This window comes from Cyrtonyx montezumae, unplaced genomic scaffold (genome assembly GCF_038088225.1).
Source record: "Cyrtonyx montezumae isolate F1298 unplaced genomic scaffold, pur_monq_1.0 scaffold_3, whole genome shotgun sequence".
Classification (NCBI taxonomy): Eukaryota; Metazoa; Chordata; class Aves; order Galliformes; family Odontophoridae; genus Cyrtonyx; species Cyrtonyx montezumae.
Window position 1 is genome coordinate 151,750,267 of NW_027072034.1, and position 19,782 is coordinate 151,770,048.

At 34.7% G+C, this 19,782-nt stretch overlaps 1 protein-coding gene across 4 annotated transcripts in view; it reads right to left on the reverse strand.

Annotated features, from left to right (window-relative positions):
* CACNA2D1 (calcium voltage-gated channel auxiliary subunit alpha2delta 1) overlaps window positions 1–19,782 on the reverse strand; it is a 347,835-nt gene that overhangs the window by 155,769 nt on the left and 172,284 nt on the right. For all 4 annotated transcript variants that reach the window (XM_065743706.1, XM_065743705.1, XM_065743704.1 and 1 more), the window contains exon 4: window positions 15,879–15,938. In XM_065743706.1, the coding sequence (XP_065599778.1) occupies window positions 15,879–15,938 (60 nt within the window). The remainder of the gene's footprint in view (window positions 1–15,878; window positions 15,939–19,782) is intronic.

Consider the following 19,782-nt stretch of genomic DNA (forward strand, 5'->3'; position numbering starts at 1 on the left):
TAAGGGAAAAAACAGTTTTTGGAAGCTTTTCATATAGTGAGAAATTAACATAATTTAGACATCGATTACCCTTTTCCCTAAAATTAGCAGTTCTAAAACAACTGTATGTAAAATGTGAAAGTGAAAAATAAGGCTTCTCCCTTATTTATTTGCTATAGAGATGCTAGGAGATAATAAATTCCCTGAGAATACAGAAGTGCTTTTGCTAAAGTTGTCCATACTTTGTTTGTCCATGCTTTATTTCAATAAACAATTGTAGGTAAACCTAAAATTATTGCAGCAGATTATATTGTAAATATATGGTACTGAAAAATTATCAATGCATTTTAAAACATGCAATAAATACAATCATTTCAATAATTTGCAAATAACAGTTTTTCTACAACCTCTAGGTATTCAAAACAGAATGTGCTAAAATGACCAAAGCCATGGAATGTATATTATTATTACACTTAGCCTGCTATTATAGTGATATCTACAAGGATTCTTCTGTTCTGCTGATAAAAGATAATAAAACCAAGAATAAAGCAAACCTTGTAACAAATATGTTTCTGATCTTCTAGCTGTTGTTATGAAATACATTATCTTTCCTTGGATGCATAAATACATGTATGGTTTAGAAGTTGACACTGTCCTGTAAATACACATGGCAAAGTAGATGCCTGCATCTTTATGAATCCTCGTGTAGTAAGAGTTCAGGAATAAGGATAAGTATTACTAAAATCTGTTCATTGGTTTTCAGTTTTATTGGCTTGTCTCCTTCAATCAGAATGATATGCAGCCATTTTACTTTTGACTGTTTAGTGTAAAAACATATTCTTAAAATTACAGAATCAAATTTGGGGAACTTTTTAAAATCCCAAATTAGTCCAAAAAACTTAGAAAAGACACAGAACTCTAGGGAAAAAAACAGGAGCGTGCAGTAACAAAGATAGCAGCAACAATCATGTATTTTCTCTTTCATGGACATCTTGAGCAGTTGAACACTTAAATGACTAAATTACTGTAAATGTTTACAAATGTTAAAAAATATTCCCTTAAGTGCTTGTAAGAACCTGCTTTAATTGAACACTTCCTTGTGTCTCTTTGCATAAAGCTGTGCAAAAACAATAAAGCTCTCACTAATACCTTTAGAGTAATTAAGATTTAAATCCAGCCCGATAAATCCTATGATAAATAATCCATCTGATTTTAATCCCTTACATAGTCCAACATGTGCTTTAAGGCACAATTAGACTTCAGAAAAGAAAGCTAATCCAACTATATTTCTGTTTCTGAATAGAATGACATTAGGGAATAAAAGACTACAAATGGGAGAACGAAGAAAGAATGGCTATTATTACCACCTGTTTTATTATAGCTTTTTAATTCTCTGTCAGTGAAATGGCACATGTAAAATAAGGAGATTATCAGCTAATATATATGTACATTTTTCCTTCAGTATCTATGAGCATGAATATTGATTTAGCTCCTTTATTTAGAGTGAATATGGAGTTCAACAAAATTGATTACAATTTACTATTTCTGAAAAATTGATGTAAGAAATGGATTGGAAAGTGTATGTAAAATAGAACTTAAAAACAAAATCTTAAGAAAAATCAAACTAATTTTGAATTAAAATTTGGCAAACATAAAGCAGCAGTTCAACAATAAAGCAATAACAGTTTAAAAATATTTCCCCATATTACTCTTCATATGGAGAAATGAATCACAGAAATTTCACTTGAATTAAGAACCAGATTCTCACAGTAGTAAAACTAACACAGTAATTAAAATGTTTAGTCTGGATCTGAACTAAAATTTATGATAAGCCTATTTTATAAATGGCTTAGGATTCTACTGAGACTAATAATTGTAATAAGGAATTTAAGATAAAGATTACAGGAAAGATTACATGAAGAAATATTAAAAATGATACATGCTGTCATTGAATACACTTTATTTTTAAAGGCAATAAATATCAGTTTTATTATGAGTATTCATTATGAGTATTCATTTACAGTATATTTCTACATTAAGATTATCAGTCTGTGAATCTTTGAATGTACAGTCAGTTTTCATGGGATGGATACACGGTGTCTGTTCACTTGTCAACTAAAATTATAAACCAAGTGAGTAATTTACTAACAATCTGCATGCTGGACTGTGTGTGACTAAAACATAGACCCCAGATATAAAGGGATAAATTATTAGGACTAAAATTCCAATTAAAAAAAAAAAGTTAGCATTATTTTCAATTTTGATTTTTTTTTCTGAATTAGAAGAACAATATAGAAAAGCCAGTATGAGTTTCCTCACATTAACTGATGATTTATTTTTTAAAGACATCTAATGCAAGTGATCCAGCTAAGCTTCAGAAACTTACACTTTGAAGATACAGCTGTTCTTAGTCAATGAAGACAAATTCTGAGAATTTTGTGAAGAAGTACAATAATACAGAATAAATTTTAATATGCAAAACTTATGTCAATTGTTTTCCTACAAATACTGGAGATTGAGAGAGCTATTTTGCCAAATCACAGTATTTTTGTGGCAGATGGTAGGCATAATATTAACATACTTTTAAGGGTAAATAATTGTTAAAAATGGAAGATCATTCTTCATGTTGATACACTTCTTGAAAACTGTCTGGTCACAGGAGCATCGTGACCTTGCCGGTATCAAGAACTGAGCAGCTGAGTATGACAAGAGCCACAACAAATAGGCTGAGTGCGATGAACCACAACATGCCTCAGTACAGGCTATGCATCAGTGAATGACATGAAAATATGTGAAATGCTGGTACATCATGATAACAGATTGATTTAACTGGCAGCCTGTGACAGTGTCTGTCTATAAAACAATCTGTAATACAGACCATACAGAAACATTGCCAAGGTGATGTCTGACATACCAGGAAATGAGAGCATCGAACTGAAACCACGCCCTGTCAGAGTTGAACCACTACCCAGCATCCTGCAGACCTGAGAGTGCTGTGCCAACCCAGCATGTGTCAGTTAACGTTATGCATGGAGTACATGTGTGCAATGGCTGTTCTGTCCAATCCTACTCATCACTCGATCCACTTCAGAAAAGGAGCTTCGAAGTAGCATGTTGTCTTCTCTCATTTTCTCACCATGACAACATCCAATTATATACTGATTTTATGCACTGTTTATCTATCTATCTATCTATCTATCTATCTATCTATCTATCTATCTATCTATCTCTTTATTTATTTATTTAGTGGTGAGATGGTAATCAGTAAAGCTGAGTAAGAAGCTGGTTTATATACACATTCATGCATAGGCTCATATGTGCATAGTCATGCACATCATATTACATGCACAGCACTGGTAACCACCATAAAATGTACTGGAAAGACTGTTCCTGTCTTCCAATTTCTAGAATGGATTATCTAAAGTGCTATAGACTTTAATTTGAGAAGTAAAACAGAGCATGAGGCTTTATATAAGGAAAGTCTGTTCCTTTTTCCAGCAGTCTTCAATGCGTTCTTCACATGGAGGATTCAAAGAATCAATGGCAAGATTCCCTGATGCAAACCTTATCAGTGTTAAGCAATGGAGCAAGATAAGAAGCTCTTGCTCTTTAAACATCCTCAGTATTTAAGAATATTATTTTCTAATCATGTATCCACTTGAAAACTATGTTGAAATCGCTTTAAACTCATTCACTAAACTTTTAAAAAAGTTTTTGCAGATGTTTTTCATATATTTGAAATAAAAAATATAGAGGCAGTATAGTAAATATCATCAGCTTTTCACACTGTACTCTTCAGAATACACGTTCTGAAGAATTTTTGCATTATTTTATTTCAATATGAACTTAAGATTCACTGAATTCAACAGAAAACCCTCTGGAAAAGATCCAGTATGGACACACTTTTTGAGCTGTTAATGTGAAGTTAATAAGAACAGTACTGTACTCCCAGTTCATACAAATTCCCTGGGAAGCACTGTTTGCATCTTCATAGAAGAACTTATAATATCCCTCTGACTACTCTGGTAGGTAACAACAAGTCACAATTCGGAACAATGTTTTCTTCCTCCCATTCTACCATTCAAACCTTCCTCAGTGTTCTTACAATCTCCCCAAAGAGAATAAAAAAACTAGAATTTTATGTATGTGCATCTATCACAAATGAAGAGGACACAAAACAAAAAGGATATTGTTCTGAGTTTGAAACAGTTGTTACATAGATACAAATAAATATCCTGTATTTCCCTACTAGTCACAAGCAAGATGGCCAGAGATTATTTTAAGGAACAAACACACACATAAATAGTTTTTGGTAAATGTATTATTCCAAAAGGTTCAAGAAGCTGCTAATCTTCTCATCATAGTAACTTCCCCAAAGTACAAACAGCTGAGAATAACTTATTTTTATAAGATAAAATTCAATTGATTACAAAGAAGATTTCCAGGTGGGAAAACAAAAAATTTGTTAGCACCTAATTAACCTCTGTATCAAACTATCCTATCAGTTTAATTAAAGCAGTAAAGTATGTTTATTTTAATTTATTCAGCATTAATTTCTTTAGCTGGTGAAAGAACATAATTGTAAATTTTATACAAATTGTAAAGAGTATGACCAGCACAGTACAGGAGCCTAGTTAAACAATTTGGATATGATTTTACATCAGCTTTGCAGGACATTGACATGGTTATTCTAAATTCTTACGTAGGTGCTGCGATGTCATGAACTAAGCTGCATTTTCATCAGAAGAGCAGTGGCCAGTAGGGCGAGGGAGGTAACTGCCCCCTCTATTCTGCCCTTGTGAGGCCCCATATGGAGTACTGGTCCAAGTCTGGGGCCCTAAACATAGGAATGATGTGCTGCTTTTGGAGAGGACCCAGATGAAGGCCACAAGGATGATCCAAATCTGAAGTACGTCTCCTACGAAGGCAGGCTGAAGGAACTGGACTTGTTCAGATTGCAAAAGAGAAGGCTGTGGGAGATTTCATCACAGCCTACCAATATTTAAAGGGAGTTTATAAACATGAGGGAAATCAACTTTTTATACAGGTGATGTGAAATGCTTGTGTTTATTTTTAAGATTATATTTCTCCCACTTTTTGAATGCAGACTCATATTCATTTAGCCCATACTTGGACAAATCAGAAGCTGCTAAACTGAAATAGCACTAAGCAGAACCTCAATTTATGAGAAATGCTGATAGATCACGAAAGGATATAGAGATTCTCAAGCAAGAAATCTTGATTTGATTTTTTTTTTCCCAAAAAATAGCTAGGAAAGACAAGATTTATAAAGAGTGGACTTCATAAAGTAAAATCCAAAAGCTAAAACTTCCATAATCTCACAGCTAAATGTATGTTAACCTAAAAAATCCTCTCATTTAGTAATGGATAGCCTTAAGTAACTGAATCAAACCTTTATATTATATGTAATTACGGTAAACTATTGATTATACTCTTACACAAACTTTTAAACCCATTATTTAATTTCCTACTTCCTTCAAAATCACACAGAAGTTGATGAAATTAAAACAACTAATTCTAGGAAAACACTAAAGTGTTTCACTGTCTGCAGTAAGTTACTACCTGGTTGTTCCAATTGCTTAACATCTGTACAAAAAGGAAAAAAAAAGTAACACAGACTTAAAATATATAAAAATTTATATTGTATGTAAAACATAGAAAATGTTATTCCTTATCTTAGACAACCTGTCTGAAGATGAGGGAAAAAAAATGCAATTAAATCTCTCCAATTCATTCAAAATGTGGTAAGTTCCTTTTCAAAAGGTAATAAAGTTGAATGCATTATATAACTTGTCACCTTTTCAGACTGCTTTAATTCACAGACATAACAAATGAGTCTGGCATATTGACTTTTAATTATATTAATAGGGCTATTGCTAAGATAAATCTTACCCTCTTCATTAACATTTTACTGTAAATGATTTTACTAGATCTCTGATGTCTCAGAAGGAAAACAACTATGGGCAGTAGTTACCAGGCTTAAGAAATATCCCATGCTCATTTAATTAATAAAGACAGGAGTCATAATTTAATTATGCAGCTCTGACATCTATTTTGAGCATGTCTGGCACTCAATCACTGTAATAAAGCAATGTTCTATGAGTACACCGTAATTCAGAGGCAGTTCAGCTGCACGAGACAAATCAGCAGCTGTGAAGTGTAATTCATATTGTTATATAACATAAAATGATGAGGAATTTTCTAGTTAATCACTATGAGCAAAAGGACCACATCACAAATCATTAAAATTTAATTACCTTTCTTCCTAATTATTGGATACATTACACTGGTATGCTGGTTTTCATGCAGAACATCACTATGATTTAAGACCTGTATCAATGTATTGAAATTAGATTTCATATTGTTCATATAATGACTGCACTAAGTTAAAAGTTACTTGTGTTTTCTTCTATGGACCACTACAGGGTTCTTTTCTTGTCATTCATTTGTTATTTGTGTCACAAACTGCAAAGAAATAAGGAGACATCCAGCTATTTAAGTGCAGACATTTCTATCAAAAATGCAGCCATACCCTTAGAGCCAGACTAGAAGCAGACACAGTAGCCAACATTAGACTACAAAATGTAATTACAGCCCACTCTGACTAAATCAAAAACATGGAAAACAAGATTGGCAGCTGCTGGCTGCCGGTAGGATGGAGAGAACACCATTCTCATCTGAATAATGTGTTCTACCTAAAAAACAGTTTCAGCCCAAGGCTACAAATATGCTCCAAGCAGCAAATGAAACAACCTTGGATCTCCTTTGACCACTCCTGATTTAATGTTCCAGTTTTCCCCATTTCTTCTAGTTCTCCAAACCGTGCTCAGGTACAGTAGTTAGAAGAGTCTGTGCTTTCAACAACTCAGAGAAGTTCTAAATTTGTATACCTTCCAGTGAATTTCTAGAATATTTTAAAAACAAAAAACTGTTATTCCTGGCTGAGAAATATTAAATTTCACACCATTTTACCATTTCTATCAGAATCTATCGTTAACAGCTATGTTTGGGCCCATATGTTTTGTATATTTCATTTTAAAATTATTGTACTAACATTTATTTGAATTCCCTTTCTTTACAAAATCAGGGTGGACAGATAACTAGATAAAAGTGAGATGCATGGAAATAGCCTTGGCAAAAATAAATAAACTAAAGCTGGACTATTACAGAATGAAAATAGGGTGAGTATTTGATAAAAAAAAAAAAAAAAAAAAAAAGAAAAAATAAAGACAAGGAAATATAAAGGTTTCTGCATACCTAACCAAAAATGTAGAGAAGTTCTGGAATGAAGTACTGGTGAGAGTAAACTGGGTAAAATTAAACTTACATGGATATAGAACTTTTGCTCAGTCTTCTTTCATTTTTTAGGTGGGAGAAAAAAAAACCAAAAAAAATCCTCACAAAGCATAAAAAGTTTTAACACCAGAAAACGCCAGAGTTATGTGGAGTTATGTGCAGGCACAGAGAAATATCAATAGAGCCAAGTTCCTCAGTTTTACTGTTCCCATGAGTAATTCTTAAGAAATGTAAAAATGAAGTTTCTCTCTTGAGAAGTGGTGAATCTCACAGGACTAAAAGGAGAGTCCCCCCTGCATTAATTAATCACCAGGGATTATTCCTCCAGTTTTAAAAGGAAATATCAATTTTGGATAAGAATAGTTACATATTTATATTTATTTCTAAAATTTTTAACTCAGTTACAATGCACGGTGATCCAGTTCAAGTTATAATTTGGGGCTAACAAATAGGAAAATTACAACAGTGTGATAGCATTTCATATGAAGACAAAAATTACAGGCAGACATAGAATTGGCCAAAAGCTGTCAAGACTTGCTAAATCCTCATGTTCTTTCAACTAAACCTACATTTGTTTGTGTAGGAATTTATGCAGTCCTCATTTGCTCATAGTCGACAGCAAAAATGGAATGTGGAAAACAAATGTTTGACACAAACTACATTTCTGGCCAAATCTGGCAAAATTTTATTGTTGTTTCATGCAGAATATAGAATACTCTTAACATAATGCTCATTTTGAACAGTCCCTCTTCTCCATGTTATGTATAGTTTTTGCTTTGTGGCAGGCCCTCATAAATATCTGCCATTACTTATATTCATCATCATTATTTTCAGGATGTAAAAGAGGCAGAATTTCACCTTTTGTTTAAATTCTATGAGGAATCAGAAGTACACTATGCCCAAAGGACAGCAGAATTGCCAAATCCCTAAAATGTAGCTCTTAATAATAAAATGATTATCTCCTGCTTTCAGACTATTTTAAAACAATTAAGAATGAAGTTCATATTAACATTTCCAATGTAATACGACTGCAAAATACTACAGATATTAAAAAAAAAATCCTGCTTACAACTACTGCACAAGCTGCCATTCCTGCAATAACAACTCTTGGTATATTTTAGATATACAATGCCTGGAAAATGCCTTCTACAAATTTTTTAAAAGCTCAGCCTCCCAAGTACCGTTTTCTCTCTTTAAGGATAAGTAATGACAAAAATTAAGTCTCATCTAGTATTTTAAAAGAACAAGCTAAGCTGTCAAAGCCTGAATGACTCCTGGGACTTTATCATTTGAAAAACAGAAGGAAATAAAGAAAAGCAAACATACCTCAACAAACAAATAAATAAATAAATAATGAATCCAAAACATTTTAGAATTTCAAAAAAGTTCTATTTCTAACATGAAATAATATGCTGTCATGCTTTTATGATTTTTGTTATTGGTATTCCACATCATAACATCATGTAGTGTACTGAGAGTTAAAGAGTTAATGCTCCAGCTCCATGCACCATCGACAGTTCCAGGTGTACCTGTCTCAGAAGAGAACTACATGCCCCAGAAGGCTATTCACTGTTCTGTTTCCATTTTCCATTCAGAGAGAAAAATAAAACTGTTTGCACGTTACGAGATGCCCCTTTTTTCCCTTTTCTGCTCATGTCATGCAAACAGTTTTATCTTTCCCTCCAAATGGAAAATGGAAACAGAACAGTGAACAGTCTTCTGGGATACATGCAATCAAATTCTTATTATTTTATTTTACCAGTTCACCTAAGATAGTTAAAGAAAGGCCCAGAGTTATTTTTCCAAAATTTAAATTAGCTATTGAATTTGAAAATGCTATGTAAAATAAATAAAAAAATAAATACCTTCACATATGTTGAGGCCCTGGAGCGTGTTCAGAGAAGGGCAACAAAACTGGTGAGGGGTCTGGAGCACAAGTCTTATGAGGAGCGGCTGAGGGAGCTGGGATTGTTTAGTGTGGAGAAGAGGAGGCTCAGAGGAGACCTCATCACAGCCTACAGCTTCCTCAAGGGAGGCTGTGGTGAGGGAGAGGTTGGCCTTTTCTCCCAGATAACTAATGACAGGATGAGAGGCAATGGCCACAAGTTGCACAAGGGAAGATTTAGAGTGGATATGAGGAAAACTTTTTCTCTGAAAGAGTGGTCAGATCATAGAATCAGATGCTGGAATGGCCTGCCCAGGGAAGTGGTGGCGTCACCGTCCCTACAGCTGTTCAAGAAGCGTCTGGATGAGGTACTAAGGGATATGATTTAGTACTTTTGTGGGTAGGGATGGTGACAGGAGGATGGTTTGGCCAGATGATCTTGTAGGTCCTTTCCAACCTTGAGTTTCTATGTATCTATGAATGTTAAAAATTCAATGAAGGCTCTCAGAAAATATGTAGAATAGCATCCTGCAGAAAGCTTTTCTTAACATATCGTACCTCTCTATTGTAAACCAAGGAGCCTCCAGGTTGTTAAGAAACTGAGAATAATAGTATATCCTGCTTTTAATAAGATGTTTGTTCAGAAAGCACATTAAAGAATCACTCAAAATGAAGGCATTAATGAAGGCATATGTCTGATGTCTTAATAAGAAAACACACCTTTCTTCTTTCCTCCAGCTCTTTTTTGCCACCTTCCACTTTCAATTTTATTTTACTTTTTAATGAGTTTCCTGGTCAACAAGTAAAAAGCACATTAGATGTATTTTAAAATACTTGATGTTTTTCAGACAAAAAGTCAGCAATGACTGAAAGTGTTTCATCTTGTCATTCTAAGAGCTGTTTTGTTTGATTCCCTACCAGTGAAGTAATCTGTTGCCCAGGTGAGATCCTTGAAATGGTCTGCATTTTAAAGTTACAGTTCTGCACTGAACATTAAGCACAATAACAAAGGACAAATAACCAGATCACACAGCCAAAACGTTCTCTCTACTATTGCTGTCATTTAAGACCTCTGCTAATATATAATCTTGATTCTGATTGCAAGGTTGCAGTTCGCCACCTTCTTTATTAAGGTTCTATTGTGCTTAAGACTCCTGTGGTGCAGGAAAAAAAGAAAAAAAAAATCAAAACTAAAGTGTTCAAATGATTAATCATTTGGGTTTTCTTGTGGGTTGCTCTATTATTATTATTATTTTTCCCCCTTTTGGGCATATTTTTTATACCCATGTACCCTCCTAGACATTTGTAAATAGAATCACAGAATCACAGAATTGTAGGGGTTGGAATGGACCACTGGAGACCATCTGGCTCAACCCCACTATTAAAGCAGGTTCCCTGCAGTAGGTCAGACAGGACAGTGTTCAGAAGGGTCTTGAAAATCTCCAGAGAAGGATACTTCACAACATCCATAAACCAGAGGGCATCAGTGAAACTCTGTGGAAACAGTGTGAACATTAGGAATGCAAAACAAAATCTGCACTCATCTTATGAAACCTATGACACAAGTCTCCAGGAAGGCTTCAGGATGATTATATCCACATGTCCACAGTGAAATTCCACATTATGATGAATCTCTTCTTAGTAATTACAGCAGCCTCGGGAAAATAATTTGAATGCTTCAAATACTGTAATTTTTATATTTAATATCCAGTTTTGAGAAAGTGCTGGTGAAAAACTCCCAAATTCTTGTTCCTGCAAAATTTGCTCTGCGTTTTATGGATCAAAAAGATGTGAGAAATAAGTATCTTATGAACATCAGAACAACACCTGAAATCATAGTTTCAGTCAATCAGTCATTCACGTTTCCCTCTGCAACACAGATTGCACATACACAGTTCTAACCCGAGTAGGAAGATGTAAGAATACAAACAATCCCTGACAGAAGAAAGGTGATTTCATTCCATTCAGTGAGATATGGCACATTTAATTTAAATTATGCACAAATCAAAGCTATATGTCACATAAGTGAAGGTGGCACATGGCCCTTCAGAGAAGAACCTATCATCTTCCCTAAGATCCTTACCATCTGGATGTCAATTTAAATCAATCATTCTGCATAGTTGGTTTTTTTTTTCAAGTCACTTGCTTCAGAAGGATGAGGCTTCATCCAAAATTAATCAAAATCAACTGAAGACTTATTTCACTGAGTTTTGGATCAGAACACTGTGTCAAGATACAGACATCTTTGACACTGCCCATTTTCAGAACTGTTCAAACTTTCCCAGAATCATTAAGTACGGTTTACCATAGAAGGTTCACAGACTTGCTTTCTACCCCTGGGAAATGGTTCTACACACCTGAAATCTGCAACCAAATCATAACAGCATGACACTGCATCAATGCTCTCCTCACTGGACTACAGGTACAATCCATAAGGGAGGTGCATCATCTCTCCACTGGTATTAGAGAAAAACTAATGTACCTTGTCACCTCCTCTGAGTGTCTCAGATCACTCTTTCAAAAGAAAAAGTGTGTCTAATAAATTGCCTTCTTAGAATTATGAAGTACTAAAGTTGGAAAATTTATGCTTTTTTAATTTTTATTTTTTATTTTTTCCCAGTTAAAGCTTTTAAAATGAAATAATTTAGTGTTGTTTAGTGTTGTTGCCATGTCCACAACAAGTTACAGACAGGCTTGAAACCTGTGGCCTACTGCTGCTCTGATCCTCGGGGTTACCTCAATGGATCAGCTGCTGTTATCAGAGACTTGTTTTGTCTCAGTTATCCTATTTCTCTTTCGTTTTTTTGCTGAGTAACTCAGTTTTATGCAACCAATGTTCATTAATATACATATATATATATATATATATATATATATATATAGTGGCATTTTAATGTGATAATTAATTCCTAAAAGTCTGAATTTCAGTTTTTGTCTAAGTAAATGGATGCTAATAGGCCATGCAAAAAGACACTTCTTATTAAAATACAAATGAAATACCCTTTATGTTTATACATGTGTAAGAAATTAATATTGCAGCTGAGCTGGAAACAAAATTGCTTTAGTTAACCAACCATTGCAACGCAATCAAATGCAGTTATCAAATGTAATTGTGTAAGACCATTTGGGAAATAACAGCAATTATTTCATAGACCATTCTCCCCCTCTCCTTCCAATTCACTTGCACAATTTTTTTTTCATGCATCTCTATATCAGCAATGTAATTCGACCATCACAAGTGTCAAAAACACCATCATATAATTCTGCAATATACAAGAAAATTCAAATTGACAAGGCTGTTTCATTTACCAATATTGGGTTGTTACTCTGATTTGTAACTGCATTAATCTAAAAATGTTTAAGTATTTTTTTATTTCTCCAGCTGTATGTGCAGCTAGGGAATTGTGCAATGCTGATGGAGCAGGAAACAAAGAATGGCATTTCTTTGTTTGCCTGAAGCTAAGTACTTTGGATTTGACTTCACACACTTCATAGCTATTCTCTAAAGATTTAAAACTCCTCTAATGTTAGTATTATTTTGGGGCTGTTTGAGAAAAACTGTAGTTCGATATTTTAATTAACTATGTGCTTAATCAGACAACAACCCATATTACAATCCAATATTAATGAAAACTGTTCTTTTTTTTTTACTCAGAAGACAGTATCCTTAATTAGTATTCATAATTAATATCCCTTTGAATTGTTTTGTACTTTTTAGTAAGTTAATTAGTAATTACTGAAGTTATTTTGGCATTTAATTATCAATGCAAAACACCAAAAAACATGATCATTAGTTCTGTTGGCCACCTGAAAAATAGTGGCACATAACTCATTTTAAATTTTGATTTTTTTTTTTTTGCTTGAGCCATATCATATACACTCAACAATCATTCATACATTAATAAAAATAATGCAGCCCCCACCTCTGCATTAATCTGTGTATTCAGAAAGATGTACAAGACTGTAGGATAGGAATATGTGACTATTTTAGCTAAAATCAGATATTCACTGTTCAGGAAGCCAATGGGTCACAGATTCAAGTTCAAATTCCTATCAGATTTCTATATTCACAGTTATTTTTTGTTTTTGTAAGGATTAACAATCTATTTCAGTTAAAATAAAATTTAAAATTTCTATAATTTTGGTAAAGTTTCCTTTAAAAATAGATTTAAAACTAGGAACACTTAAATTTACTGCATTATCATTCTTGAAGGAGTTTCAATTCAATATACTACAATACTAGAAATAAGGGAGAGACTTTCTACTCCCATAGAACTACAAATAATATGAAAATTGAATTTCAGTAGTTTTTAAGTGCTTCTATCAACATTTTAGTTTTCTTTTTTTATTCTGAAAGAAAATTCTCTCCTTTAGATAATTCTGACATTCTTCAAATGAAATTATTACCTGAAATTAAAAAAAAAAAAAAATAAGGGGATCAAATCTGGATCTTCAAACACTTTTCCCTGTACTGATTAATTTAATACATTTTTGACAATTTCTGACAATACTGAATTTTTGTTAATTGTGATGTTAACCTGAGAAATGCTTACATGCTTCTTCTGCTACAGTCTGTTCATGAGTGTATACTTGGAATAAGTTGTTAAAACAGGTGATGAGAGTCAAGATTGAGAAATCTCTTGTAGCTCTGTAGTAAGGCCATCCCCCTTTGCCCTTCCTCTGTTGGATCTGTTCACTGAAATCAGCCAGTATATAACTCTCTAGAAGGAACGCTCACAACAGTTACTCCTCAAAACTCCACAGGCTATTATTTACTGCACTGTGACTCTCAAGGACATCAATGATCATGAACTCACTAGAAGAAGAAAGACCATCACAAAGAACTTGTTTCTTTAGTTACTTATGTACAGTGTTGCTGGCAGGGCTCTCATCACCCTAAAACAAGTACTGGGAAAGGAAATAAATCTCACAGTGCGTGATACAGACCATTCATAATGCAATCAAAGCAATCAGAAGAAATGCTATCAGTGAGAACTGAAGAAAGTTTTTCAGTGTATCTTCCATGTTACATCACTGCCATTAGGAGAATGAAACTTACAGTGAAAATTAAGTTTATCAGAAAGATCTGTGTGCAAACTAATTTGAACAGGCATTTTCTAAAAAGTAGGCCAGAATAGAAGAATGATTACTTCTGGCAAAAATGTAGCAAATTAAATTATAAGAAGCTTAATGCATTTATTTTAAATTTAATTGCATAACCTAATGTCAAGGTTGTTATATGGCGCATAGCTAATTTCAAAACAGTAAAGCACAAACTTGGTTTGCAGTTACTTTATTAAAAAAACAGATGTCTTTCTTTTCTTTCTTCTTTTCTTTTTTTTTTCCCCCACAGTCCTTCCTTGTACCATAACATTAATATAAAATTATATTTCAAACCTACTTTGGGGTCTCTCCTTAACAATGAATTGTGATGACATCAGAAGCTTCTCAGTGAAAACTGACTTCTACTGGAAGTAAAGGGTGAAAAGAAAAACAAAAAGTAGGTACAGTATTGTTGATAGGAAACCATTGTGCTCTGTAAGAATGAAAATGATCAGAAGGAGCATCTGACCTTGTTCACATTGTTCTGCACATAGCCCAGAAAACCTGTGGGTTTTGTTTCCTTCTCAGAGCAGTTAAAGATCAGCAGAAAAGGTCGCTGTAGAATTTCCAATACTTCATCCCCATGGAAGTGACACTCTGTGTTTTACCACATATTAAAAGCTGCGCCTGTGCAGGGAGCATGTGTAAAAGCATTCAGACCATACCCAGACCTTCTCTGCTCCCTAAAAAGGCAGTCACTCTAAGTCAAATTTGAATTTGACTTAACCGCAGAGTCTGGGTTGTTTTTTGTTGGCATGTTTTCGGCTTGATTTTAAGAACTTTATGTTCAAGAGTATGGAAAACTGGAACATAAAGGACACTTTGGAAAAGCATTGTGCATTTAACTGTATACCTGTATGATGCCAGTGGACATGCAGACACAGTCTAGGTTAGCAAAATCACATAAAAGCACCAACTGCTTTTATTCCTGAAGTGACAGCAGCATAATAAATGACTTCAACGCTCTGCAGGAAACTGTAGTCTAACACTGAAATCTTATAACCATACAACACCGTATTAATTTGACTTGAACATCTATAAAGTATTAATGTTGTGCATTTCAAAATGATACATACATTTTTCAGGTACATCTGAAGTGACTGAAGATGATAATTTGGATTTTGGCCAGTTTCTTTAGTAAGTACCAGAATATTCATGATATGTTATTATTATAGAGAAAGATTCTTAAAATACTCAGTGTATGCAGTCACATAAACAACAAAATTCTTTTGTATTAAACTTCTTCCTATCACATAAAAATGTGTTAAAATAATTTCTATGATTCTCCTTCAGAGCTCAGAGTAGCACAAATTTCACTAACATTTGCTATCACTCAGATGTCTCCTCTGAAATTACTCCTTGTGTATTAAAATAGAAAGTTGTCCAGTGTATATCTCAGAACTACACTACTGAGCGTGTGAAGCTTGTTATGACCCATGACAGGAAATGTCCATTTCAGTCTTTACAGATCCAGTCTGACTGGTTACTGAATAACATACATTTGCAGGTAACAATTCATTCTGCAGTAGATGTTTGTAAAAATAAAATGAAGAAAATTCATACAAGGAAAAAAAAAGAAAAAAATGAAACTTACCCCAAATTCATCCCTCCACTGATGTGATGCTTGGTACTTCTCTGCTTCTTTAGCGAGGCGCTAAAGACAAAAGAGAGGACATCCATTTTAGTTTTCCCTGATTCTTCATGGAGCAAAATGTTTTTATCTTCTTCATTGATACATTTCTTTCTATACATATCCATACTTTTGCACTTAATTGAAATTGGAGTATATTTGAGTAAAGATGTGCTACACAGCTTTTCAGAAATGCAATTTTGTATATTGTTTACACTGCCAAGCTCTGCAGCCATTCATAGATATCTTAACATACCACGGCTACTTAAGAAGTTCTAGTTAAATCCAACAATACTTTTCAAAAAATACTTTCTCCTTACACACCTTGGCTTATATTTGTAACTTTATCGTCCACACACAAGCATTTATTAGAATCTTAAAACACTATAGTGCATACTTACTTTTCATAATAAATGATCTATCTTCAATTATACAAAGTAGTGACATTCTCTGTGATGATTAGGGACCCATAAAAGAGTGGCAATTTGAACTAAATGTAGACTGGTCCAAAAAATTCCATGAATGTTTGCCATTGGAGAACATCAAGTTTGCTCCTAGAGGGCATTTTTCCAGTTTAATTTAGCTTGAAAGAAGTCCAGTTTGTACAATTAGCCCCAGAGGAAGCAAAGCACATCAGACAATCGGATGATTCCCTTTCAAATAAATCTACTAAGTTGATGACATGTTCTCCCTCAAAAAATTTTAAGATTTTGAATATCAGCATTTTTACATCACTATTTTATTACTACTTTGAATAGAAAAGCTGTCAAGCATAATGATTGTTGTCCAGTTCTGCTACAGACAGCATCTCTGCTGCCTGCGGCCCTAAGGCAGGCACCTATACTGGAATAAAGAAATTATATGAATGCAGTTCACATGCACTCATTTATATTCTGATTTTTAAGTGAGTGGCTTTGAATACTATATTATTTCACAGCTCAATAAAGCTGTTAATTTCTGTGCAGTTATAGTCTCTTTCAATAGAATAGACCTGTATCCACAACCTAACTAGGAAACAAAATTATTTACTGCGTAATAATAAGTGCAACATAGAGCCAATGATCATTCTAAAATTCATAAAAATTCCAACACAAAATGAACTGGTGGTCTAAGTAACATTTTTAGTTCAGTCAACTGTCAATTCTAGTTAACAAGAAGAGGAATATGACCAGAAAGTACACGGAAGCTTGGACTGCAGACCTGCTGCTGTCACAATCTCATCTCAGTTCCAGTACATAAGGACACTCCATCTCACTCCTCCAATATTTACCAGTTGACAACCTTCATAAAGTAAAATTTAAGGCCTTTTCCATGTCCATTTCATTTGCAACCATCTTGGTTTTTTACAAGATTATGTGCTCTGCTAGAAAAAAAAAAAAAAAAAAAAAAGTGTACTTTCCTATGTGTTTTATTGTCACATTCCCATTTTCCACTCAGAGGAAAAGATAAAACTGCATGCAAATCCCGAGACTTCCTCTTTTGCTGTTCATCTCAGCAGTGGAGGTTCCCTAACCATCTCACCTTCAGCTTTAGCGTAAGGCTTTTGGTTTTGGACACACTTTCTCTCATTTTATTCAATTTATTAGCTTCAATTCCAATTATTATGTATTATATTATTTTACATTCTGTTATCTTATTTAGTAAATTAGTTTTCCTCCTCATATCATTGCCACTGTTGTCTTTTTAGGCCCATTTCCCTACCCTTTCCCTTTTCCCCTTTCCCATGGCTTGCGTCTGTGGGTCCCCTGTCCCATTAGTCACAGAACTGGGCCAAACTGCCCACAAACCATTGAAATTTTTTGGTGGACAATGTGGGCAGTCTGAATCTGAACCTTTTTTTTTTTTTTAACATTAGCAGAAAGAAGGATTTCTTCAAGTCAGGGAGCTGCAGAGCACTGTAGCTAGCTTTGATGTTCATAGATTGGATTACAGTCTGGGTGGACTGCCAGACTCTGGACACTGTAATGAGTTTTGTTTTTTTTTCCTTACATTAGCAACTGCCAACTATGAGTTTGTTTTTGATTTCTGGAGAGCTGTAAAAAGGATTAGATTTTTTGGAACATATTAGTTTCTTATTAGATTCATCATTCTCTGTTTTGGAATTGTGTATAAATATATATATGTATGTATACGTATATAACCGATTAATGGCAATGGTGGAAACAGCCCAACCATTTGCCAAGGGTTGATCCAAACTGCATTGGAACAGGGCAGTGCTCCCAAGCATCTGCAGTATACTGACAATACTGTTGTGTGGGACCATACAGCAGAGGAAGTTTTCATAAAAGGAGAGTCATGGTTTTATGACTTTTTTGTTATCGGCATTCACATCATAACATCATGTGAGGTACTGGGAGTTAAAGAGTTAATGCTCCAGTTCTGTGGACTGCGGATTTTCCAGGTGCCTGGCTCTCAGAAGAGAACTACATATCCCAGAGAACTTTGAGTTTTCTATCCAGAGGGAAAATAAAACTACACGCAAGTCCCAAGATTACCTCTTTTTTTTGCTGTTCATCTCAGCAGTGGGAGCTTCCTACCTGTCTTGCTTTCAGCTTTAGTGTAAGGCATTCCGTTTTCAGACGCTCTCTCTCTTTATTTGATTTATTAGCTTCAATTCCAATTATACTGTATTATATTGTGTTATTTTGTATTCCAGTATCTTATTTAATAAATTAGTTTTCCTCCTCAGATCATTGCTGCTGTTTTGTTTTTAGGTGCATCTCCCTATACTTTCACTTTTCCCCCTTCCTGGGATGTGGGATGTCCCCTGCCCATCCAGGAACCAGGCCAATCCGGCCCACAAACTGTTGACAGCTGCAAGCTGGTTTCACTATTGAATGAAGCAAAGTGAAAGAACCTGCAAAGGAAATTCAGTTTCTAGGAATAAAGTGGCAAGAAGGCATTGTCACATCCCAGTGGATGTGATTCACAAAATTACTGCTATGTTTCCACCCGACAGTAAAGAGGAAACTCAATCTTTTCTGGGTGTAGTGGGCTTTTGGAGAATGCATATTCCAAACTATAGCCCTGTTCACAGATGGATAATGTCAAATTGGGAGGAAATATAGCAGATGGAAATCTGCTCTGAGGAGCCCTACATGACAAATTGCAGAGGCCACTGAAGGAAAAGGAAAACCAAGCCAATGAGCAGAGGTAAAGGCTGTCCAACTGGCCTTAGATATTGCTGAACAGGAGAGGTGGTCAGTTCTTTATACTGATTCATGGATGGTGACAAATGCTTTATGGGGGTGATTACAGCAGTGGGAACAAAATAACTGGCAACTAAAGGGTAAACCTATTTGGGCTGTTGAACTGTGGAAAGACATTGTTGCCCAAATAAAGAATATGGTTTTAAAAGTGTGTCATGTAAATGCTCATGTGTTGGACTACTGAAGAACAAAATAACCATTGGGTAGATTGAACTGCCAAAATTGAGATAGCTCAAATAGACTTGGACTGGCAAAACAAGGGTGAATTATTTCTAGCTCAGTGGGCCCATGAGACCTTGGGCCATCAAAGAAGAGATACAACATGTAAGTGGGCTAGAGATGGAGGGGTGGACTTAACTATGGACACTATTGCACAGGTTATCCATGACTGTGATACATGCACCACAATTAAACAAGCCAATTAGATGAAAATTCTCTGGGGGAAGGGCGATGGCAAAAATATAAATATAGGGAGGCGTGGCAGGTTGATTATATCACCTTGCCACAAACTTGTGATGGTAAGCGTTATGCGCTTAACATGGTGGAGGTGACCTCTGGGTGGATGCAGTACCCCATGCTACCACCCAAAACACCATCTTAGGTCTTGAGATCCAAGTCATATGGTGACATGGTACTCCAGAAAAAATTGTCAGATAATG